Source organism: Anabrus simplex, chromosome 1 (assembly GCF_040414725.1).
Source record: "Anabrus simplex isolate iqAnaSimp1 chromosome 1, ASM4041472v1, whole genome shotgun sequence".
NCBI classification, from domain to species: Eukaryota; Metazoa; Arthropoda; class Insecta; order Orthoptera; family Tettigoniidae; genus Anabrus; species Anabrus simplex.
This window is the reverse complement of record NC_090265.1, coordinates 482,164,833-482,192,361: the sequence shown is the minus strand read 5'-3', so window position 1 is coordinate 482,192,361 and position 27,529 is coordinate 482,164,833. Positions and strand designations below refer to the sequence as shown.

The 27,529-nt window shown below is 36.9% G+C and overlaps 1 protein-coding gene across 1 annotated transcript in view; it reads left to right on the top strand.

Annotated features, from left to right (window-relative positions):
- SPoCk (secretory pathway calcium atpase) overlaps positions 1-27,529 on the top strand; it is a 288,883-nt gene that overhangs the window by 217,279 nt on the left and 44,075 nt on the right. The window contains exons 14-17 of the mRNA XM_067135304.2: positions 4,802-4,972; positions 12,454-12,602; positions 16,087-16,253; positions 27,297-27,482. Of these exons, the coding sequence (XP_066991405.1) occupies positions 4,802-4,972; positions 12,454-12,602; positions 16,087-16,253; positions 27,297-27,482 (673 nt within the window). The remainder of the gene's footprint in view (positions 1-4,801; positions 4,973-12,453; positions 12,603-16,086; positions 16,254-27,296; positions 27,483-27,529) is intronic.

Genomic DNA, 27,529 nt, shown 5'->3' with positions numbered 1-27,529 from the left:
TTAATGGGTATTTGTTGCTTTTGGCTTCATCTACACTACAATCATTGGTGGTGGTGTTGCCCCCATCTCCATTTAACAGCATGTTGAAGTACTTCATTTCATCCCTGATCCCTTCCTCTGTTTGTATTAAGATACCATCATCTGTTTCCAGTGCAAGGATGTTTATATTTTCATTTCTTTTACTGTTTACTATTTTGTATAGTAGTTTCCTACTTCCTTGACAGTCTTCCTCTATCCTTGTAGTAAAGTCATCCCAGTACGTTATATAAATTTATCATTTGAGGTACTGCTTAGACTTTCAACATTTTCAGAGAGTCTAAGGTACTTCCACATACATATCCCATATCTTCTTCTTCACAGTACCATATCAGGTCCCCCTGACGTTGGCGATCACTATGGTGAATGCAGTACTATCTCTTGCTAGGTGGAAAAGTCTTTCAACACTGCTAACTACATAAATTTTCTGTTTTCTTCCTCTTTTAATTACTTTTCCCACTTCCCTCTTATATTACACAGTTTTGCTGTTTTTCCTTGTGCCTTCCATTTTCTGTTTAGTAACTTAGCAATAGTGTAAAGTTCAGGTTCATTTTCAGTTTTACTTATCTCCTTCCAATCTATATATTTCTCCCTTATCTTTCTTGTTTCGTTAAGTATTCCAGTAGATGAGCCGCTTCTGTGTCTTCATTGCCTAAAATGCATCGAATTTCCTCTTTTTTTTGTCGTACTCCCATCAGCCACCAAATTATCTCTCTCATTTCCCTTTTTGTTAACATTTCACACCTTTTGTCATATTTTCACTTATTTTACAAAACTCAACCAGTGTTCTCTTGCAATTACATTCTGCCCCTATTATTATTTTGGCAAATTTACTTACAACTATATCTGATGTTACAATTCAATCATCTACTCCCCATGATCGTCCCTAGGTATTCAGTTTTTTTAACTTCTAATTTTGTCTTACCCATCCACCACTGTTCACTTTTTGAGAGTTTGTCACTGCTTTTACACACCATAACTCTGTATTCTGTGAATTGATTTTTAGATTCCACTCTTTACAGTAATTTACTATCCCATTAATACTATTTTGCATTTTGACAGGTGTTAATGTGAGCAGCAGGATATCGTCCGCGAAGATCAGACCCAGAATATCGTAGTTTTCGAGACATGGAGAGGCTCCTTTCTCAAAGCCTCTTGAATGGAAAATGTCATTAATAAATTATAAAAACAATATTGATCTTAATTTGCAAACTTGTATGAGGCCCAGTTTCAAAAATAAGAGATGGCTTATCTCCATTACTGTTCAGTCTTGTTCTAGAGAAAGTAGTCTGAACCTGGAAAAAGGAAACAAGAGATAAATATCAGCAAGCTAGTTAAAGATAAAATTCACATCAAATGCTTGTCCTTCGCAGATCTGGTAATTCTATGCCACAATAAGCAAGAAGCAATTCAGTGTGTGGAGAAACTTCTTGCAATTGTATAGAAATCTGGACTCCAAATCTCATACGAGAAAACCCGATATATGGAAAGATCTCCTCAATACTTAGACGAACAACTCTGGTATGCTTGGGGACAAAACATAACGACCTCACCTCACACCACAATTCTCCAGCGGCAGCTCGGTGTATTTTAGCGGCTTAGGGGATTTGCTACATCTCCTGTAACTGGAGTTGCTAAATCATCCACCTCATTAGCACCAAACCAGAGCAAGAATAAAACATTTTTATGGACTTCATTATTTGTCATTTTGACAGAGTTATTTATTATTGTGGTATCATATTATTATTATTATTATTATTATTAATAATGCTAAGAGGATCACTACACTGGACTTGATATGAAGAAAGAGTACAGATTGAAGAAAGTGGTTTGGCAACAACTCTACAACAAACAAGGATTCCTCAGAACTCGTTAACTCAGCAGGGTGCGATTGACTGCTGGCTTCCAGCTTACTTCCAGGAACAGAGACTCATGTTTTTTGTCCCCAAGTATAATTCAGTTTGACAAAATCCCTCAGGTAAATAATTTCAAATATTAGGGGAAATCATACAACCATCCATATTAAATCGTGAAGCAGAGAGAGAATTTCTAAATTACAAAAAGCCTATAGAATCGCATAAGGGTACAACAAACGGTCAGTATCTCAGAACACTATAATTAAGCCTAAAGCATTATACACATCAGAAACCTTCATCATTGGAGGCAGATAACTAAAACTTTAGAAAAAGAAGGGAAAATCCTTAGAAAAATCTTTGGCCCAATATGCAGGAGTGTGGATGAAAAGGTCTCCTGAATTATACCAGACTTTTGAGAAAATATCAGCCACTATTCGGAAAGGAAGACTGAAATTTTATGGACAATCAAATACTTGAAAATGATATTTAATTATGCCTCCTCACTAAAAGTCAAGAATAATAGTATAATCAAAATTGAAAAAGACCAAGAAATCAGCATAACAGGTGAAATTATATATGACATGCCTAGCTTTAGAATGATGGTGAACAGACATCATTTTGCTGAAAAACCAGAGATGAGAACCACCGCTGCTTGGGCGGAAGAACAAAAGAAAAAATGCAGCAGGAGGATGAAGAGATTCTGGGAAGAGAAGAAAGCATTCGTACTCCTTAGTTGGGCACAAAGTTTTGAAAAAGATAAATAACTAAAATATATGCTAGCACAAATCAGCTGATAATAGGATAGCAGAGGTGCCTACTATTACGGATTGTCCGTAATTATTGCGGATTTCACCCCACAATTACAGAGTTACAGTCAAAGGGGAAATTATTACGGAAAAGCTGACATTATCACGAAAAAATAGTTTTTGACAGAAACAAAAGAGAAGGAAAAATGTTCAGTCCTTTCGAGCCTTTTTCTTAAATGGTCTTTATTTCAATGCTTGTGAGTTGGCAACGATACTTATTCGATCGTGACTTCCTTTTGCTATCCATAAGCGTTGTAAAATTAATTGTGAATGAAGGAGCTCAGGTGCTGCTCTTCTCCACTGCAAATCCTTCAGTAATGTTGTATTTGCTGTGTTAAGTGTACCTGACAGTTGACAGAAAGATTGAGAAAGAAGTGAGGCCTACTTTAAGCACATCTTCACTGGTATCGTATATGGTTCAGAAAACTAAAATGTCATCACAGTCGGAAGGATGCTTCAAGAAAAACTACACTGAAAAGCAGCTGCTGCATGAGGAACAAGCTACAAAGAATGTTTTATCACAGAACCAGCAGGTTGCGTGCAAATGTTATTGTGTAATATGATATACTTTCGGATAGATTGCTAGAGGGAAGGGCAAAAGGGGTGTCATTATCAAGAAGGAAGGAGCATACTTTGGACTCGACTCAAAATTTTTCTCGGGGGCGATTACTGATAATCCACTTCAAAGTTGGCACCTCTGGGATAGGATGGAGTATGATAAGAAAGAATCACAGAAAAGGATATTTATTTGATGTCACCCAATGAAATAAGCTGCATCCTTGTTGCAGCTATTGCATGACTAGGCTAGGTTATGCTTGCGTGCTTAGTGCATCAGTCTTTTGATGATATGAAATAACTGTGCAATTATTGTACTGTGCAGAAATAGTACACAGAAAGCTCTCGGATAAAGTCTTTGTTGCTGGTTGTCTGATATATTCAGCGATGTAATGGTTCTCCTGTCAGCATAATTGTACAACATTCAATGTCGTCTGTGGGGAAGGGCCATAAAACTATATTGCATCTATAAGGATGCACACACAAAATGAATCCTGCCCATGTTTGGTTTCTGTAGGACTGTATATAATGAAATATACTTGAAAATTTGAATCTTTTATTTTAACTTGTAATGAATAGCTTTAACAATCTTTCATGATAACACAGATATCTTCATATACAATGAACAATTTTTAAAAAAGGGTGCTGATATAACAATTGTTACATAATTCAAAGAAAATCACAACTTAAAAGTATAATATTAGTGTAAACAATAAATCTGGAAATATTTTAGATATTATTTAACTCTATCTTAATTGTAAAATGAACCTGTTAAAATTTTTGTTTGGCTGCTTTTAGCTTAGAGTTAGCCATTTTTTCAATCATGTCACGTCTGGAAATTTAAAACTTAAAAATAGTTTTGTTTCAGAAGATGATGCCTATTACTTTTATTTTCTAATTTGTTGAATTTTATACATATAGGTTCTTTGAAACAGTGTTGAAAGTGGAATTCCACAATACTTTTGTTACTCTACCCAGCTTCTACCAACAATAAAACATACTGTCAGAAACTTTTTTTCTTTAGTGCATGGGAAATAGGTTACTTAGATACTTACCAGATGGTTACACTGAATCATGTGCCTGAGTCAGTACATATAACTGACTCTTGAATGATATGGATTATTTTGTGGATGTGTTTGAATAGTGGGCCCTGAACTAAGCCTAATGTGTTCTTATTTAAATGTACAGTAATTAAACATTCACAGCAGATGCAAATAAAAAGGAACAGTATCTGATTCAGGGCAATTACTTTCTTTCATGTCCTGTAGAAAGTGGAAGGGGTATGTATAATCTCTATTTCTGTTTTGCTGGAGAGAAACATTCCTGAACAAACTAAGAAAAACCTTTACGGTCTTCATGATAGGCAGTCATTCTGAAACAGTTTGATGAAAGGTCAGGGTTTAACAGTTATTTCCCTCATAAATAAATGTTCACATTTTTCATCTTAGTAACGATTATTGGGATCATTGTACAGAAGTGGACATTATACATTAGAAAACGTATTATTTTGTGTATAATTTTGTTTCTACGTTTTTACTTTTGTTTCAGTCGTGGGGATGGCCCGTGGATCCTCTCTTCAGGATCTGGTGTACATGGGACTAGTTGGGATCTGTGACCCTCCACGTCCCTATGTTCGAGAATGTGTCCAGTTGCTGCTTCAGTCTGGTGTAAAGGTGACTCTTGTCACTGGAGATGCACAGGAAACAGCAATTGCAATTGGTATGTTTTGTATGGTATTAATCATCTTAACTGTATTATATTTGCTGGACTTTTTAGAACTAAGTTGTGGTACTTGAAATTTATGCATGCGACAGAAATCTAAGGAGTATAACTAAATGCTGTTTTTTAACATAATTTTGTAAGTTACTGTTGCATTATTTCATGTCATAGCGTAGAATTGATACCATATATTGTACCGGTAAAAGAGCCCGACTCTCAGATTAAATGTTAAAGTAGCATGACTATAGTTCTCAGGGCAAAAAACTGGATTAATTGTAGCTAGGGCTCGGTACAGGAGGTAGGTCCTATCTACAGAAAAACTTTGACTCTGATTGCACAAGAGTTTATTCAAATAAGTCATGAATTGGCACATCACCTCTAAGTAGAAATGGATTGTCTTCCTCGTATTCCAATAGTATGGCTCGGGTTCTCCAGCTCACCAAGCCAAGCTGGTTGAAGCACGTTCCAGAAGACTCCAGGGATTCCAGGGACTCCAGATACTCCAGACAGAGGCAGCTGGACTGTCTGGATTGACGGCAAGTAGAGATGTCTCGAACTCTGAGGCCCGTGTCAAACCCCGGTGATCCAGGCGATGCGGCAATGAGACTGAGAGGATTGATGTTCCCAAGGTCACTGGTAGCACTGAGTCCATGAAAACCTTGGATGATCAACTTATAAGCAGAGTTCTTGATAATTGTACATCAAGACTTCCAACACTCCTAAAACGATATGAGTGGTATTAATAATTTTAGAGTTCATCACTAGGAAAATCCCCTTCCCTGTATAACCTTTGGCAATGAAAAAACACAAGTCCCTTCTTGTGAAATTGTAGTTAAACTCAGTTCATTACTGGCGAAGGTGCAAGTCTTTGCCTAAACTCGAATGAAAACACAAGTCCATTCACTTGGAAGCTTGAATTTATTTAAAGTTGATCACTGGTGAAATTCATAAAGTCTTTGAGTGACCACTGACGGAAACACAAGTCCTTCCACATAAATAAATTCACTGACGAAATTTATAAGTCCTTTAAACCAACACTGGCAAATGTACAAGTCTTTGAGTAAATGCAAGTGAAATCCTAACTTTGTTTAGAGCCGTTGGAAAGTTAAAGTTCATCACTAGCAATGTTAATCAATCACTGTCTATTAGAAGGATGGGATCCTCAACAGTCGCAAATATTCCACGTAAATAATACAAGTCCATTTCACGAACACTTAGAAAAATTCCAATCTCGAATACTCGTAAATAATACAAGTCCATTCAGTGAACACTTAGAAAAAATTCCAGCTTCGAAGACACGTAAACAATACAAGTCCAAACACTTAGAAAAGTTTCAGTCTCGAAGGCACGTAAATAATACAAGTCCATTTAATGAACACTTAGAAGAATTCTAAGTTCATTTACAAAGACTTAGAAGAATTCTAAGTTCATTTACGAAGACTTGGAAAATTTTCTACAACACTCGAAGTCTTATGAGTCCACTTACAGTACTTGGAAGAATCGTCTTCCCACACTTTTATAATGACAGAGTTCCACGATGATAGTAGCAGCAAGAGTGTCCCCGCTGACTACTCAGCTGAGACTGTGTGAATAGGCTACAGTAGGTCCTCCTTTTATTCAATCCGGGATATCTACGTCATAATACGGTTTGATTGAATATCTCCCGAATCCCTCGATGGATTTGCTTGAAACTTGAGCATTGGGACGTTAGGTGATCCCAAACAAGATGACATATCGCTCGATTCGCTAGCATCATTATTATAGAAATTTCAAAATTTTCTCCATCGAACTCTCTAGAACAAGTGACGTGGAATCCAGAAAATACCAGTCAAGGCTGGTAACACGTGTTCAGACGAGTGGGCGGTCTAGCTAGCCCCTGTGGTTACATCACAGCTCACAGTCGTCATACACTCGCTAGCTGGTCGTCGCTGCTGGTAAACAAACCAGGTGCGCTCGGAACATTACGCGTGGTAAATAAACGTAACTCATGCTCAAAAAATACTTATGTACAGGTCGTAACCGGTACAATATATAGCAGCCACTAGCATTAATAAAAGATGTTCACTGTTCGTGAGGAAATGGAGAAACGGTTTGCAAGAGTTACAGAGTATAATCTGATTCTCTTGTAGCTGTGTTGTTTCATAATAATGCGTCTGAACTTCTTGAGTGTTGCTTTAACTGTAGGTTTCATTTCATTGAGAAAACTGCAACAAATAGCTGTGCAGTTGGCAGTGTTGTCCAAGGGGGAAATTATGTACTGTAAATCTTCTTGTGTTGGCTGCTGTCCATCATAAATTTATGTACAGACAGCAGGAAAGTAGACAATTTCAACAATATTAAAGTCTGTATTTTTACCACAACCAGTTATTTTGATGATAATAGAAATATGCAGTTATTTAAAAGAATTACCCTTATATTAAATTTCTCATGAAATGTGTAAATGACCCCCCCCCAAAAAAAACTAATGCAAAAGTTAAATGTTCATTTTGCTGTTACATTTGATTGAAAATACAGACTAATTTAGTTTACAGCTCCAGTGACCAATTCAGTATAAGAAATCAGGAACTTTAACCAACCAGCAGCTGTATTTTGTGACAAAATTATAGTTTTCTTGTTAACACTTTTGTATTATCACACTTAACGTGCACTTGTTTTTATATAAATTTGTCCAAGTAGTGCAATCAAACTTCTTTATAGCTGCTTTGCTGTAATATCATGCTGCAGTTGTCACCATTATTACATTTATGTGACTGTTCTCATGAAACTGACAACCAACATATTTGTAGATTTCAGCCCAAAGTGTTTTTATACAAAAATAAAACTATATTACTGTGTTGAAGTTCTGTTCTCTGTATAGGTTATTTATGCACCTCTTTGTAAGTATTCATTTCATGTTGTGGTTATTTGCTTCATTTTTTTTATTTTGGGAGGGGATCTTAATATTCCATAATATGGAAAAACTTCAAAATCTCATACAGTGCAGCTCTTCACTTACTTTAGATCTGTTTACAGACCTACAAGAAATATTGTGTGACACTAATATCTTCAGCAAGTTTTCAAACAAATTGCACTGGTCATTTTCAGAATCAATTTCAGGAAAGAAAAAAAAAAAATTCTCTACCATATCATAGCTCTGTGTAGAAATGGATTGTACTGAATATGTTGAAATACAACACAAAAAGGGGTTTGAGTCTCTCTTTGCCAGTTCTAGTGCATGTGCCAAATGTAGTTTGATGCCTTATGGATGGCATGTAAACATTTTTTACCTTCCCACTTGACAGCTAGGACATTGCCATAATGTTGAAAAGTCATATTCTCTTCTTTTCAATATTGCAACTACTAGATCTTTGGGAACAACTTCTTGCCTTTATTGACAGTTCCCACAGTGCAAGTGCCATTTTGAGCTAGCTGAACTTGAATAAAATCTGTCCAAATAGACTGTGTGTCTATTCTTTAGTATTCCACTTTCTTCCAACAGCCTTGTTACAAAATCAGGTGCTGAATTTTCTAACAAGTGTTTCCCCTGCATAAATCTCGAAATTCATAGTTACTGTACCATATTCACACCATATCCTATTCAGCCATTACATATAATTTCAAGCCATACTTGCAAGATTTAGGCCTAGCTTGTATGAACACTCAGAACTTAACACTGCCACAAAATAGGCCTTGTCAGTTGTTGCCTTTTCTGAGGATAAGCCTTTGCTCTTTGAGACAGAAACATTGAACAATGGATGAAATCTGTTTTTTGCTGTGTACCTTCCAGTTTGAATTGTATACTACAAGATACATGCTCGACATTGTATCATAAAACTACAGACAACTCATTCGCTACAGGTAAAAATTGCAGTTCAGTGCTGAGTTGGTGTCACTGATCTATTTTTGGCCTTAGAGATACACGTGTGAAAAATATACTGGAAGCATCTTCAGATTTCAAGAAGGATCACAGGCTTCCGTGGTGACAATCGAATGGGACTTCAGAATATTCTCTTTTGTTTCTTTTGAATTACTTGCAATACATGATCTGTTTGGCTTTTATTTCCTTATTCAGATTCCTTGATATTTCCTTGGATGTGTAACTTGGTTAGAAATGTTCTACTGGAATCAATTGCAGAACTATAGCTGAATTGTGCAATGCTGGTATGAGAATTGCCTTTGTGTGGCTTCGAAGCCATATCCAGAAACCTGGCACAACAGGCTGCAAACGGCAGCTTCACAATCATCTCTGCCAGTGAAAGTGCCTACTTAGCTATATACAAGGTGTCTCAAATCCTTTGGGTCAAATTGAAACAGGTGATAGTGGGTCCACAACCAATTATATTGAGATAAAGAACCAATGGTTGGAAATGCACACGTATTGTGTTACGTACACCGCATAACAACTTAGCTCGTAGTAATTGTTCAAAGTGATGACCACCAGTCTAAATGCAACGGCACAAGCAGTTCTGTCGCACTCTCACAAAGATCCTGGGTGTCTGTTGTACACCCCTGACCACCAAACAGACGTACTGAACACAACTTGGCTCATACCACTTGTCATGTGACGACCACATGTATCGCACCGGCACATTAACCTGTGCTGCATGCAGACCACCATCCCTGGTGTCAGTTGTCCATTGCAGCAGACAGCTCCATGGTGAGGTGTGTTACAATGTACATTGCATGACGCGTAGTCAAAATGGAACGTTACTCGTCACGAGAGTTGGCAGAAATGCTTTTAATGTATGGTGCGGCAGGATGTAGTGCCCGCAAAGCAGCACAAATGTACAGAGAACACTTTCCCAACAGGCGTCATCCTAATTGGGAAAAGTTTATCTCCGTGTATACCAACTTACGAGAGACGGGGTCTTTCACATTACAGAAAGCCAGCCAAGGTTCCTGCTAAAGACATGTTACCAGACTTTGAGGAGATGGTGTTGGATCGTGTGACTAACTACCCAGCAATAAGCATCCGTCAACTCGTCCGTGAAATGCAGACTTTGAATGTTACAGTGTGCAGAGTACTGGCGGAACAGGTATTACACCCCTATCATAAACATCATATGCAAGCACTGGGGCCAACGAATTTTGAGCCCCGCGTTCACTTCTGTAAATGGATTATCCATGCCAAACTTTGTACAGTTTGTATTGTTCACGGATGAGGCCTCATTCACCTGTGATGGTGTTTCCAATGGTCGTAACAGCCATGTCTGGAGTGAAGGTAATCCCCACACCACCCACATTGGAGGCCACAAGCAACGATTCTCTGTCAGTGTATGGGCGGGCATTGTTCAAGATCATCTAATAGGACCTTATTTGCTGTCTCCCTGTTTGACTGGTCCACATTACCTGGTGTTCCTAGGAGATGTGCTGCCACAGTTATTGGAGACTGCACCCCTTGTCCACGAAAGGATGTGGTTTCAACAGGGCAGTGCACCAGCCCACTTCGATGTTAATATCTGTGAGCACCTAAACAATAGTACCCTCATCGTTGGATTAGAAGTAGTCCTGTCCCATGGCCAAGGCGATCGCCAGATTTGACATCTGGAATTTTTCCTGTGGGGTTACATCAAGTCGTTGGTGTATGAAACTCCCATAGAAACAGATAAGGACCTGCTTGTTAGAGTCCATGCTGCCTCTCTTCTGGTACAACAGACACCAACGATCTTCGAGAGAGTGCGACAGAACTTCATGTGCCATTGCAATGCATGCATTCATTGAGACTGGCGGTAGTCACTTTGAGCAATTACTATGAGCTACATTGTTGTTATGCGGTGTACGCTATGAATGTCCCTAACACAATAAATATGTATTTCCATCCATTGGTTCCCTATCTCATTATAATTCGTTGTGGATCTACTATCACCTGTTTCAGTTTGCCTCAAAACGTTTGAGACATCTTGTATTTGTTCGCATCTATGCTGAACAAATTGGCATTTGTGGAATCAGAGTAACTAAACTAACCAGTAAGCTGAGGGCAATTAACAGGACAGCAAATCTCTCTTGTCATCATTGTGGTGGTGGGGGAAGCTATAGAAAATACAGGTTGGGTGTAGGTCACGAAGGACCCAAAATAGTGTCTGTTAGTGATAGGAAAAATAGATTTGCATACTCTCTCCAGTTGTGACTACAGTAGTGCTGGACATGTAACTTAGACCCTTTCCAACAGAACAAATATGACCTAGGACACCGTAGCTCAGCTGGTTAGAGCATCTGATGTGTAATCAGAAGGTTGTGGGTTCAGAATTCACTGGTCTCTGGTTGGCCATTTTTGTTCTATACTTAAAATCTCTTCGGTATATACTGTATGTACTGAAGACGGCCTAATGCGTTGAAAGTTTATTTTTAATACAATGCGGTCGTGAAAATTCAATATCCATTAAAAATAAAATAGCCTACAGCTTACACACACACGCCTAAGATGCGTCTGGGATGTAACTTTCACTGTAGCTCTCGTTTGAAAATATGGACATCTTTCACGTTAAACATAACTCCGTGAATGTTGTTCGCCATCATGCAGTGTATTATCATGCAGGACTTGCTTCACTACATTCAAATCCATCGGAGGTATTCAGATTTTTGAATGGCAGAAAGAAATGCATTTAGCATGCAATGTTATAGGATGATAGCATTTTCAAGGTCTCTGGTGACAAAATTGTGTTTATCCAAGAAAATTAATTAAAACTGAGCTGTAGATCACCCTACAGAGATCCATTTCTCTGCCATATACAGTAGTAGAGTAAAACTGAATGTATAAATTGACGTGGAGGCAGCCTGAATGGCATCAGATCGAAATGCCTGCATGCAGTAGCAGAGGCCATACTTTTTTAAAAATAATGTATTGTGTTAGAATGCTATCAACTGTGCGGGAATAACTATCCTCCCCTACTGAATCCTGGAACAGTAACACTTGATTTGACATCTTGTCACTTTTCTAACATTACAGTCAGAAGAATGGATCATACAAAACTATTATTTTATTATGACAATGGAACACATCAAACTACTCGACTACATTAAGTTAGATTCATATTCAAAGGAAATACAGCATACACCATATGAGTGAAAATCGCTTGAAGATAAGTACTCATGTAACAAAAGATGAAACAATCACCACTACCAATTTTTATTCTTTTTTGATTATCTTAATATAGAAACGTTGTTTCATACAATTTTACTCAAATACTTGTGTACCCACTTGCATGCAGTTTTCTTCTGTTTGTCACTTCTGAAGAATTTTAAATTATGTCATAATGCAATGATTTACATATTGAAGTGAGGAGGGTGAATAGTGAACAGATATGTTGCATAAGGAAGAAGGAAACTTTGTGTAATCCATTCGATGCAATTTTGAATAAACATACAGTATTATAATTGTTAAATTGCGCCTTTGGAATTTACTCAAAAGATTTCTATTTTTATTTCTAGCCATTGCCATTTTTGAGAACGTGCAGGAAATCTAGTACTATTATGTTACATTTCAACTAGTTCTGTGATTTCAGCATCTATGATTGGCCTGGATACTATCCACACTCAGGTTTTATCAGGAGATGAGATAGACAATATGACAAAACACCAGCTGGAACAAGTTGTGGGCAATGTAAGCGTGTTCTACAGAGTTACTCCTAGACACAAACTCTGCATTGTGAAGGTAATGGGTCTATTAATGGCAAAATAAAAAGCATAAGTTAGCTTAAGACTCCATGATGGACTATTCTTTTGACTTTAATGAAGATGATCCAAAATGACATTCTCTTACATACAAGGCATGTTTTTTAAGTAAGTACCATTTTTAAATATGGCTGCTGCAGAACTTCGGTCATCGTTGAAAGCATGCACGCTCAGTACATGCATGTATATGCTAGCTGCAATGGAGGCATTGGCACGTATTTACATTTGTTTGTGCATATTGAAAATCTTTGACAGTAACGGTCCCACTGAGTGTGAAGTGCGCGCTGTGATTTGTTTTCTAAATGTGAAAGATGTTAAAGCTGTTTAAATTAATCAGCAGATTAGTGAAGTGTGTGGAGAACACACTATGAGCGAAGGAATGGTAAGACAATGGGTTAGAGCATTTAAACAAGGCCGTACTGTCAGGACGAGAAGCGTAGTGGGCGTCTGTCTGTCATTACTGTAGACTTTGTGACAACTTGTTCCTGCACTTGAGAAAGCATATAGGAGGTCAGCGCCACAACGATGACAAACTTAAAATGACCATGCTGCAGTGGCTGGCATATCAGGCAGCAGATTTCTATGAGGATGGAATTTAGAAGCTGGTTTCACGATATGACAAGTGCCTCAGTATCCTTGGAACTTATGTTCAGAAGTAGTAGGTACAGGCTTACATATAAAAAAATAATTGTTTAAAAAATAGTATTACTTTTGTTTCTATATCAAAACGGTACTTACTAAAAAAACATGACTCGTACATGTACTGTATTGTACCCCTAGTCCTGTAAGCATCTCTTCCTTCCTTTACCAGCTTGGCATTATTCTGTTTTGCCAGTTGTTTTGAGGAAGTATTGACAGCAAATGAAATAACAGAACCTGCATTGAAACACAAATATTCATCCACATTTAATGTTACCTAACGTGTCGTTCATCCTTCATAGATAGATAGGAACTAGATTACGAATACATAATAGAATAAACACGACTGGTCAATGTACGAAGAGGGAGAAACAGATAGAAAAAGCAAGGACAAACATGAAAACACAAAAGGACAGATTCCAGAATTCAATCAGATAGGCTTTCTCCTCAGTACTGTAGTCCTTTTCCTTCCACATCCATTTCTTCTCAGTGCTCAACCATCTCATTGGCCAACTTGCCTCCTCTTCCTGTTACTTCCTCTTCTAACATTGATCTGACATGGTGTTTATCCTATTGTGTGTTCCCATTCATGTTTCTCTTTTTCTATATATTATTTGATTTGTCAATTTTTTTATTAGTTTCTATTGCTTAACCTGTTACTTAGCCGATCTTAGGGTACCTGTTCTTTTACTGTTGATAAGTTCATACAGACTCTCCATTTATAGTAAGGTATATTTTTTGGTACTTTCTACAGTTAATGTAATTTTTCTTCTATTTGCAACTACAAGGGCTCTATATTAGTGGCAACTGTTGTATGTACAGCAGGAAACTGAACCAGTGTTTCTCACATATGCACATATTAGGATGGTACCCAGCCTACCTCAAACTGTATAGGTTTGTCCATCCACTGCTCTGAGCATGCACTGTACTGTGAAGAATAACTTCATCTGTGAGAGACCATTCAAATGGTTAGTATCCAAGATGTTCTCAAAACTGGAACAGTTGGATGTGCCCACAGCCGTACAGCACGACAGTGTCGTGAAGGTCTTTGCAAGCCGCGAGGGGGATTCGGCATTGTCTTACAGAAGGTTGGCACAGTGGGTCAAAGTCTTCGATGATGGATGACAGCATGTGGCAGACATGCGTTGACTGGGTCACCCTGGTGTTAGTAATGAGAACAAGCAGCTAGTTGGAAGGTTGCTGAGAGCTGATTCAAGCCAGACGGTTCATGAGTTAGCCCAAGAGTCAGGTGTAGTGCCTAAGATGATTTCATTTCCTAAAAAAAACCTCCTTAGCATGAGAAAAACTGCATCATGATGGGTCACATGCCATTTGACTGAATTGAAAAAAATGTCAAGAATACAATGTTGTGCAAACCCAGTTGGAAAGCTACGAGAACACTAAGGAGAGATTTTCTTTCGCTGCATCATAATGATGGATGAGACATGGACCCAATCATACAAGCCTAAACTGAAACTCCAATCAAATGAATGGTCAGTATTCTTCCAGGTAATCAGACATTGGATATGTTATCTCTATTCTTCGTATATAGAGCACTTGAGACTCTTGTTACCTCAAACATAGATTCATTAAATTGGAAATCCAAATAAAATTTCAACAAAACAAAAGTTGAATATATGTGCGACAATTAATTTCAAACTTGAGACATATAGCCTTATGTTAATTTGTTGAAGGTACAACAGAAGTTCTCAGTAGCTTAAGAATTTGCTTAATCTGATTGATTATAAAGTGAAATTGTAGGTTTGGAAAGATTCTCCTTACATATTGTTAAATTCAGGATATTGAATAAAATCTTCATGAATTAAAAACTAAATGGAGAGAAGAAAATCAGGGTAATATAGCGAGTTTTGTACTTCAGATCTGGATGAATTAATTAAATTTAATTTTTGTGAATGCCCTCTTAATAAATATTACTTTCGAAGAGAAACAACTTCTCTGTGATGTCTTAATTATTCAGCATTTCATTGTAAATTTTATCAGTTATGGTACTGTTATTTTTATTTGGCAATGAGAAAGGCATGCTTTCTTTAATCAGTAATTGTGATAATTTGTGTTTTACATATATAACTTGTATATTAGTCGCATTCATTTCCTTTTTATAAAGAATTAAAGGTAAGATAATGCCAGTCTTCCTTAATCTCTGAAACCCCATATCCGGGAGAGGGAATTGTTTGTTGTAATCTTTTCTTACTTTTGATACGTGCAGTTTACAAACATATCCTATAGCATAATTGAAACGCATGCAGTAAAAGCACAAATAAGTGTCCAGAAAATATCATTGACCTAAATTTAACACTTGTAAGTGATTTAGAATTTAAACAGAGAAAGAATGGCTGGAAAGAAGTATTAGAAACATTATTGTAAGAAATGGAACTTTTCATACATGCTGTAAAGGTCCATCAGATACCCCGGAAAGGAACTTGCCTCTCCCCCCCTGCCAAAGAGTAGGACACCACAGTAGTCATCTTGAGTCCCTCCATACCACATCCAACACCTAAAATGAATATTAGTATTAACTGTCAAAAAACATGCAGAGTAATTTGACTACGATGGTAAATTATTTGCTATTACTATAGAGTACATACCTAATTGCTCTGGACTTCAACAAATTTATATTGTCCAGGTTGCCTTATGCATGATTCTGTTACTAACTAGCATGTATCAATTCTTTTCCTTCAGTCAATTTCATTTCCTTTTGAACATGTAAATTTCCAACTTGTCTGCCGTCTGCATGATTAACTGAAATAGGAATCTACTGCAGTATACAATATTTTTTTTCCCTATTCACTTTTCTCTTCTTTTAGGCATTCCAGAAGAATGGTATTATTGTAGGAATGACAGGGGATGGAGTGAATGATGGTGTAGCTTTGAAAAGGGCAGACATTGGTATTGCCATGGGGAAAAATGGCACTGATGTATGCAAAGAAGCAGCTGATATGATTCTTGTGGATGATGACTTTCGCACAATTATGTAAGTATTCTGCATGAAAGTTTATTCTTTGGCATTGTCCAATTTTTTTACATTTCTAATATCCCTTCGTAATACCTTTTGCTAGTTGACTTGGGTTTATTAATATTTCCTGCAGCAGTTAAATATGGTGATAACCTGTTCATCATTTATAATACTGTGGAATAGTAGTGATGCCAAAGGATTCAACAGAGGGTGTGCACATGCCAGACTTAGAAGGAAAAACTGAAAATATTAGGAATGTAAACAAGGGTAGTTGAAAAATGAACTGTCAAACTGGAAGACATTTTTCTAAGGCTTTTCTTGTATTTGAGTGATTATGTTTGTAAATTATAATTTCTGGTTTGTTTGCTTCTTCAAGCGAAATGTAGCTTCCACTGAAGTCTTGTCTCCTTTTTGGCTGTGACAGTACAGAAGCTGCTGAGGTATAGGTGCCAAGTAATGACATTGAGTGCATGAATGGTGTATCTGAATGTTAAGAAAGGTGCTCCTTGTAGGGCTAGTTATGCTGAAATAGCACGTTCTTGTACAGTGAAGAAAGCAATGGCAAACTACCTCACTCATATGTGCGGTGTAAATATGGTGCCATTTCAGGGTCTAAGCACTCTCCTGGCTTACACACAAAATGTGGGGCAGAAAAGTTGCTAATTTCACGTAAATTAAAGACAAATCTCTTCCTTGTGAAAAGTGATTTTCTACAATAGCAGCATTATAGGTATCTATGGGAATGATATTGTTCCAGATATTCAGTCATTTTCTTTGGAGGAATGTTCATTCCTTATTTAGAATTGTTATTATTTTTATTATTATTGTTCCAGAGAATTTGTGGAATGCAGAGGTGTAAGGAGGTGCGGGCGTGAATGGGTGGACAGAGAAAAGATGAAAGCATAATTTAAAACACTAAATTTTGAAATTTTATTTCTTTCCTTTTTTTAAACTTAACAATCTGAATGAACAAGAAGTAACAGTTAAATGGAATAACAATGAGCATGTCAGCTCTGACCACAACAATGGCTTAAAATAAAAAATCGTGCACAATGGAGAAGGTTTTCGGTACAATAGTTAACAAATGATTTAGCATGATAGCTCTAAGGGTACATTACTTCCGAGAGCATATTTGCTCCACTCACATCGTGTAGTATGTACTTTGAGCTTTAAACATTAATACAATCCAGCCTCTTTGAGGCACCAATTGTTCTGTCAAATTTCACACTAGATAAACTTCAAAACAGTGTTTACTGTCATTTCAGCTTGACAGTCTATTACACATTCGTCCATAACTAATGACACTTTAAACAGAGGCAGTAAGTGCCCATTCTAAATAGCCTTAGTGTACAAAAGAAAAGGTTTAAGAAATCGGCCATGAACAAATTGCTAGGAGGCGAAACACTTGCACTCCTTTTGAAATACACTTAAAATCCTATATGGGCTTATGGCCCAAAGTTACAGAGGCTATGCCTATACTACAGAGGGGATCAGATGTGAAAAATTAGGTTCCAAAAAGGTAAGAAGAATTTAGAGTTTTAGAAAATTATAGTCACCCCCATACCAAATTGAATGGGAATTAATAGAGGGTGAACACTCTTTATTCCCTAATTTACATATTTCCCAGCAGGGATTTGAATAGAGTCCCTAGACTTGCCTAAAAATGTACATTTGAAAGGTGATATTAAACTTTAGAAAATTTACATTAAGAAATAATTTTGAAACCTTTCCCTCAAGTTAAACTTTCTGGAGCTATCATCTATTTCAAAGATGTCTGCCATTACCTTTAGCTGGTGGGCCTTCCGACAACGGGCAAGGCTGTCCCCTCCTCCACTTACACCCTATGCACTCTTAAGGCTGGAGCGACGAAGATGACAAAATGGCCTGACCTAGGCAGAATGTCTGTATACACCCCTGATTTTAATTAGCTTCAAAAATTTACAAAAATTTCTGATTGGTCCATAACATAAGGAAGAAGGGAGCTTAGGAAGTGCGGACAACCTCATCACGTAAAAAAAAAATTACAAACACACAAGGTTTACAGCAATAGAGATTTTAATCTTCCCTTAGAAATAAATTATTGTCCGTCCACCCATCAGAGGGGGCACATAAGTCGATAGTAGACACCTAAAGACTAAAGGTCCAAACTTCTTTAGATACATAGTTCAGGGTTTACATCACAGATGGCCTTCTAGAAGGCGCACAGTTCAATTGAACAGAGTTGTACCTCCAGTACAATTATTATAGTCATATAATTATTATTATTATTATTATTATTAACTTTACTAACCTGGTCAACTTATAACAAAAAATGCTTGTCAATAGACACTAAGATCCAACACTACAAAACTGTAATTTTGCCCGAAGCCACTTACGCTTGCGAAACCTTGTTCCAAATTTAAAATGAAAGAACTGATCGGACCAAATTCTCAGCCTGAAACCAATAATGGAATATATCAAATACAGAAATAAACAGCTGTTTTTCATTCATATATTTCAAAAAGGCTTATGATATACACAGGCCCACTCTTTTAAAAACCCTCGAAAGCCTGCCTGCTCCCGTCGGAGTCTCAAGTTGATATACTCCTTAATTCTGTTCAGCAGAACCCTGGTGAAGACTTTGCTAGGGTTGAAAGAAGTGTAATACCCCTCCAGTTGTTAGTTTGACGTATCGCCCTTCTTTGGCAATTTCATCAGCAACCCACATCTCCAATCTGTCGGCATTTCTCCATTAACCCATATCTTCTCAAATAGCAGCTGCAACATATTGACAGTGGTATCCATATCAACCTTCATGACTTCTGCTGGAATATTGTCAACACCTGGTGCCTTACCAATATGCATCTCTCTCAATGCCCACTTGATTTCCTCCACTGTCGGAATGCAGACTTTAATCCTTGGGTCAGGCTGGTTTCTTCCTCTTCTTCTTCGCCTTCTCCCGCATCTACTTGCTCCTCCAAGGAGTGGTTTAACACCGCAGAGAAATGTTCCTGCCATCGCTTCAGGTGATCCTCGGAGTTTGTTAGGAGGACACCATGTTTGTTTCTGACTGGATGGTTCTTCTGCATCTGCTTCTTTGCCACAACTCTGGTGATGGTATAGAGTTCTCTAAGATTTCCCTTTCTGGCTGCCTCCTCTACTTGTTGAGATCGGTCATCTATACATATCCTTTGATCTCTCCTCACACTTCTTTACTTCCTTATCCTTCGCAGCATATTTGGATAGCAATTCTGCCTTCCTTGCTCGTGTCTTACATGCGTTCATTACTTTATCTCTCTCCTTTGTCTGATAATTTCCCATGTCTGATCAGTCATCCAGTCTTTTTTCCTCGTGTCCTTAAAACCCAGGATATTTTCACTTCAGTAAATAGATCTAGTCTTCACCCATTTTTCCTCAATAGTTTCATCTTCCACCTCAATGAGTGCTTGGAATAGATTCTTTAGTTTTATCCTGAAGGCTTCTTTCACATTTTTATCATCCCTTAGCTTTCGAACATTATCACTTCCTTGTCTGCTCTATCCTCTTGTGCCTGGATCTTCATTCTAAAGGTAGCCACAACAAGATGGTGATCGCTACCAATGTCTGCACCTCTCTTGTTCCTCACATCCAACAATGAACTCCTCCACCTTCGTCCAGTAGCCACATGATCTATCTGGTTTTCTGTCCTATAATCCGGTGACAATAGGGTTACCAACTGAAAATTTCAAAATGCAGGACATTGCTTAGCAAAAAGCAGGACATTTAAGAAAAATGCCTGACAATTTCAATCGATAACAAAATTATACATATATTACACACAACTTTTTACAAAAGGAAATACCTTACTTAATGATCAGTCCTTGCTGCAGTTAATTTCCTTAAACCTGTATTTTTCAATAGAACCTACTTTTGAAAGAAGATGAGAGTTATTTTCTTGAAGTACATATTTATAAAATTCTTCACAAGACACATCTTTGAAAGTGAACTTAAGTAACATTCTTTTCATTGATTCTACCAACAAACGGTTCCTTTCCTTTGTCCATTGAGCATTTATGAATAAAAACACACGTTCAGTGGAGGCATTGCTCCTGGTATGGCAAAGAAAAACTGGCAAATGTTCAAAAGTTCAGAAAATACCTCGATGTTCTGGCACTTATTAAAAAAACAGACCATTGTTGGTTTAGTGTTGTATCTTTATCCAAAGTTGAAGTTTTAGAATAAGCCCTTAAGTTGCAGAACTGGTCGAATAATTTTGAATCATCTACTTCTACACCTTTTGACTGTAAGTACTGAATACATGGTACAATATCGTCAAAGCTGAGGTCTTTAATGTTTTGAAGTTTCAACCATTTGAAACACTTGAATTCCTCTATAGGCTGCATCCATTTATCCAAGTACTCGGTGCAGGTTTCATAGAAACAAGATACATTCTCCATAAACACTTCGCATTCTTTATCCAAACCATCTTCTGAAAATGTATTTAACATCTGTCTGACTTTAAGGGGAATGAATTGATCTTAAAGTCTGCCTTTCAATGAAGATTGGACAGATTCTAATAGTTAAAGCACTTCTACAACTGAATTATGTGACAAAATTTTATAGTGAAAAATGTGCATGGTTGAGGAAAGAAGCAAAAGATAGAGCTCTGAAAAGTCATTTTCGAGGAAGTTTCTAATTGATGAAGGCACTGACTTCCTACCCTGAGATAGAAAGTAGGATTTCAGAGCTGGGAACAATTGAAGAATTTTCAGCTGCTGGATACAATGTTAACCACCTAGTCTTAGAATGATTTAAAAGCTGCAGATAATTTACATCAACAAATTCACAAAAGTCTTTCAGTTCCTGAGTGCGCACTGCATATATATGAAAGAAGTTGAAAATTTTCATCACCACAGACTCAATATCAACAGGAAGATCATCAGCTCCATGTTGCAACAGTTATGTAGAATGTGAGCAGGACATCCAACACCTATGTTTTCATTCAAGTCTTTTTTGAGAGCAGAGAATACATTCTTCCCTTCCCTGCATGCAAGGCCTCCAAAATTAACATTGGCATTGTCTCCAGAAAATGCAATGCATCTAGAAGTAATTTTATGCTTTTTGAGAGTATCTGAAATATAGGAGGAAATACATTCAGAACTTTCATTTGGACATGCTTGTAAATCAAGAACTTTTATCTGAATGCCATTATTTTTGTAATCAAAGAATTGGATGACAATTGGAAACAACTTTAGTGCACCATGATTGCTTGCATCTGTTCCTAGGCCAAAAAATGGAACTTCATTGTTAAGAGTTTCAATTATAATATCTGTCGATTGAGGAGCAATAACATTTATTATGGCTTCATTCATTCATTCATTCATTTATTTAGCTTCCATAGACTGTACAATTACATATTTTGAAATATGCCAACAGTATAGGAGTTGTCAAGTGATTTCCTAATACTAACAATAATATATGCACAACAATGAACATTTTGAAAAAGGAAGAAGAACAGAAACACCACATACCTCAATGTTAGGACAGCACATCTTAATTTTTTTAAATAATATTAATAACCAATATTTACAAGACAAAATAAAAATATATTGGTGTGGTGTTAATAATGTGAACATAGTCAATGTGACATTAACATATTTTTAAGGCTATATACTAGATTACAAGTTAATAAGTAGTAGCATCATTACCAGCACTTCATCATGTATTCTTCTGTACTGTAGAAGCAGCTACTCAGCAGGAGATTTTTTAAAGCTGTGGTAAATGAACTGACGGGACTAATATCTTTAATCGTATTTGGAAGCTTATTATACAATCTGATTCCAACAGAGTCTACATGTCTCAAGGCAATGGTTTTACTCTTGTGTTCGATAAAAATATTATTTCTTGTTCGCGTCTGGTAATTGTGATTGTCAAAATTCTTTCTGAAGTGATCAATATTTTTTTTTCACGTGTAGAATGCATTGCATGATGTATATACTTGGTACTGGGAGTATTCTTAGTCTCTTAAATAATGGTCTGCAATGATCTAACCTATTACGTCTCAATATAATTCTGATAGCTCGTTTCTGTATTCGAAAAATAACATCAAGATTTGATTTGTAACAGCCCCAGAGACCAATAGCATAAGTGATGACAGAATGGAAATATCCAAAATATGCCATTCTAACATATTCTTCACTACAACTATTAGACAAAATCCTTAAGGCAAAACAAACAGAACTCAGAGACTTCCCTATTTTTTTAATATGACAATCCCATCTTAATTTTTCATCTATATGGACACCTAAAAATTTTGTGGTCAACGTATTTTCAATTGCATTTGCATTTAATATAAGGTTGTGTTTTTTTGCAGTTTTGTCATGGTAGTTAGATGCCTTGAATTCCATGTATTGGGTCTTTTTAAAGTTCAATGTTAATTTGTTTTTCCTGAACCATGATTCTAACCTAGACAGGACTGTATTTGCTGTAGTTTCTATAGACGTAGGGTCAGGATTATTAATAATTATGTTTGTATCATCAGCATACAGAACTGCTGTTTCTACTTGATTATTGTGAGGAAGATCATTCACATAGATCAAGAAAAGAACAGGCCCCAAAATACTACCCTGCGGAATACCTAAGTCTATGCTTTTTACCTGAGAGTGATATGTCTCATTATGCCCTTTACTGTTACAATGTATAATTTCAACAAACTGGGATCGTTTATTCAGGTATGATCTAAACCAGTCATTAACAATTCCTCTAACTCCAATCTGATATAATTTGTGCAACAATATTTCATGATCAACAGTATCAAATGCCTTTGAAAGGTCAAGAAATAGTCCTATCACAGTTTCATCATTGTCAAGAGCATTTACGACCAACTGTGTAAAATGTGATAAAGCAGACAAAGTACTTCTGCCAGCTCTGAACCCATGTTGTGCATTATTTAACAAGTTATATTTGATTAAAAATTTAGTAAGCCGATCTTTCATAGCACATTCAAATATTCTGTTTTAGTTCTTGCACAGGTCAGTTTCTGTGCTACTTCAGTAGGGGAGAGTGTTGTACCTTGGAATGTTTGTACCTTGGAACAGTTGCATTATCTTTGATCATAGTAAACATTCTTTGGATCAGTTGTGTTGATTTCATTACTTTGCCACCCTGGGCAGCACAGTTTGTCTGGTGGCATCCATTGTGGTTTCAGTTCCAAGTTATTTAAGTGTAAAGCACTTTGGTACTTGCAAGTATTTTTCAAGTGATTTCAAATTGGCATATTAGTAGTTCACACATGTAAAAGAGATTCCTTCAATATTTACACTAAGTGTGTAAATGGGCTAATTGGTACAATAGGTGTTCCAAGGTACATTACAGGGTACACTACATTCTTTTAGATGCTATTTTGAAACATTATCTTGTTCTTATTCTGTATTCACCTGAATCCAACTCAGTTTTAATAGATCTAGACCCCATAATCTGAAGTTGTCTACAGATCTTGATCTTCTCTTGATCAAAACAGACGTCTTTTCATATCACCTCATATTATCAGGCTCTTCCCCACAGCTGAAGAGAGGAAACCAGGGAGCACCAGAGAAAGAAGGAAAGGGAAGTCAACAGTACTAACAGCTACTCCTGACAAACATGATCCCCAACCTAACTTGTCCAATATGAAAGAAAATAATGAATCTAAAACTTTGATTGCAAAGAAAAGGATTAACAGGAATATTTTCCATTCACAAGAGGAACCTGATATGGTGTCTAGTGGTAGTGAAGCGGATTATGCAGCTGATGTGCTGGGAGAGCAGCAAGAGGATGACTTTGCATTAAGCCTACACTTTGATCACCCATGTCTTCCAGGAGAATTTGTTCTAATTCAATTTCAAACAAAAAAGTTTCTTGTACATCATGTTGGTAAAATACATAAATATGAGAAATGTTTTTATGATTCTAAAATTCCGTTTTTAAAGAGACAGGATAACACTAAAAACTTCATCTTTGTCAAAGATACACTATATAATTTTCCCGAGGAAGACGTTATAATGAAATTGCCTCAGCCAAATGTCTCTGGTGGCACCCAGTGACAAAAGAAACATATGGACTTTGAAATAGATTTCGTAACTTCCAGGTACAACGTCACTGAAACAAATCTGTGTTTGATTGTGCTGTTGCTGTAATATGAAGGAAAACTGATAAGGAAACTAGTTTAATCTGATTCTTTTTTTCTTATTAATAGGTCATTTTCATCAAATTTTTAAGTCATTTTTAGAGACTTGTAATGAGAGAATAATACTACGTCCAGTGACACAACCTATTTAATATTATGTATACATGTACAGATGAATAACGTAATTTGTTGTGAAAAATATAATATTTTTGTAATACCTATTCAGTAATTATTCAATGACTATGTTGTACCTTGGAACATGTTGCAGAGTTCAACAAAATGTTTTTTTAAATACTTAACTCTAACACTGAGTGCAGTGCAAGCTGCATTAAAATAGATGGAAAGACCTATATTAATGATTAATAATAAGTAAGATTCAAGAAATACAAAAAAAAAAAAAAAAAAAAAAAAGAAAGAAATTAAAAAATGAAATGTCAAAACTGTTCCAAGGTACAACACTCTCCCCTACCTAAGAACATACTCTTATTCAATTTAGCTGTGCAGTCCATTGATTTTTACGACTGGTGATGGAAAACTGTATGAAATGACATTGTAGCTTCTGCGACTTGAACTTTTTTATCATCTGGTGAATATTTGGGAGTGACAAATGATAACATTGAACATGATATTGACCTAGTTCTCATCGTCTTTTTGTATTTTCCACTGTTAACGTGTCTTTCCAAGTCACCAACACCTTTGTATCCGACATTAACATAACTATCACACACTGCACATTTCGCTTCACTTTCACTGCGTCTGTGAGTAAAGCAAGGATACTTATGTTTTAGTTTATCCGAAAATTTACAGTCTTTTTTTAGATTCACTCCTTTCAGGTTGTAAAGATGACGTACGTAATAGGATGCAATGAGATCAATATTTCACTCCACTCTCTGCATACTCACACTATAATTTACGGCGACAACCAGATAACCAAACACGATAGCTGTAAATCATATGGCAAGCACATGTAAACTGTAGCTCTCGACTCTTCCGGTTTCTCTCAACATAAACGTGGAAATGAAGCGTGTCGATTGGTTCATCGATGCCTGGACTTAGAGTTCAATATATCGAATATTAGTATTACTTATTTCCACCCTCGGAAGTAGCGCCCTGAGCACATGGAGTTGATGTACGATACAATAACGTGCTGTCTTCAGCCTAAAACCTAAGTGAGCAATCTTGTAGCGAAAAATGCCGGATAATGTCGATAAATTAGAAATGCCGGCCGGACATAACCAAAATGATTGAAAAGCCGGACGGTTGGTAACCCTATGTGACAACCATGTCGCCTTATGGCAGTCTTTATGTAGAAATATAGTACCACGAGTAACCAAATCGTGGCTTTCTAATATTGGTCTTAAAACGTGCCACTATTATCCTTTCCGTTACGGGGTACCACTCCATAAGGCTCCTCTTGGCCTCCTTATCCATTAATATACCCACACTTCCATAACTCACTCAGTCGCCCTCGGGTCTTTCAGAGTATACAAATGTAGCTCCATCATGAGTTGCAAAATCCCCAAGCTCACTCCATCTCACCTCACTCAAACTTAGGTTGTTCAGGCCATAACTCCTTATACATGCCACTGCTTGTCGTAGCCTTCCACTTTCTCGCAGAATCCTCCCATTCCATAGCCCAATTTTTGTTAGCCTTTTCAAGCCAAAGGTTGGGATCAGTCCGGTTTCTCGTTGTTTTTTCTGTAATAAGGTAATTTAAGGTTGTGCGAGTTATTGCCCCACAGCACCCAAGCTTGGTGTTTGGGCTGCCACCTAAGCCTCCAAGCCTGCTGATTTCTCTTGGGGTAGTCTCCCCTAGCCTTTGAAGATCCCTCTTCACCACAAGGCAGTGGTTTTTCTCTTTATTTTACCCCAAGAGGGAGGGTTGCCTCCTCCGCCAACTTTGCCGCACCAAAGGTCTCCTTCTCCGCCTCAGTTGCCGTTAAGGACTTCACCAGAGAGCCCTGTTAGCTGTTACTTTTCAGGGGTCCTGCAAGGCCTTCACAGCTAGCATAGCGGTCCTGGGGCACACAAGGTCGCCGCTGTACTTCACCCTTACAGGCTATCCCCTACTTCGTACAGTTGCCCGTCCCCCACGACGTGGACGAGGGGTTGGACTTATGGGGGACAACAAACCCCATGCAATCTTGAAATGAAATCTAGATTATTCAAACTATGTGTTTGCAAGATCATTTGTGGCGAACAAAGAGAGCCTCCAGAATATATTCCACTCAGCTTGCTTTTTCTTTTTTTCTTTTCTTAAATATGCCAATAGGAAACTCTGCGATTTACAGTGTATAACATTATTTTTAAATATTTGCAGTATTTTGATTCTGCCTTTAATTTAGTTATTTAATATTGTCAAAATTAGAAAATAGACTATATAATTTATCTAAAGCAACAATGATGACTTGGTCATAAAATACGGAATTATTTAAAACAATTTTATTGTCTTGTATCATAAGTCATAATACAAGGAATATACGAACACTATCGTAAATTTAGTGCATTAATACAATAGTATTACATATTTTTAGAATGAATTCCTGTTTAGTTACATACAGTATTTCCCCAATATTTACTACATTTTTATGTATATATTTATGTATTAAATAAAAATCCGGGCACTAGTAATGATCCTTTTAGTGTCAACATAGTCGACAGTTTAATTTTTTTTACATTCATGGAACAGTGTGTCTGAACATAAAACAAAACATTCTATTTAGGTATTACAGTTTTGCGGAGTTGTATCGGTGGAAAATAAAAAGTCTGACGACTGCATAACATTCTGTGTGTTTGTTTCTTGGTGTCTGTAGAAATAGTTTGATGGCTATACTGTATTTTCTGTTTGTTACTTCGCATCCATGAATTTCATCTCCCTTGTTATGTCATTCATATGACACTAATATCTATGAGCTGTAGTAGAATGTTTTTCTTTTCAGAGCAGCAATTGAAGAAGGAAAGGGTATTTTCTACAATATTCGAAACTTCGTGCGTTTCCAGTTGAGTACAAGTATTGCAGCTTTATCTCTTATTGCATTGGCCACACTCATGGGCATTCCTAATCCCCTTAATGCTATGCAAATTTTGTGGATCAACATTATTATGGATGGGCCTCCTGCTCAGAGGTATGTCTTCAATTTCATAGTGTTTTATAATATTTTTTTAAAGTAAC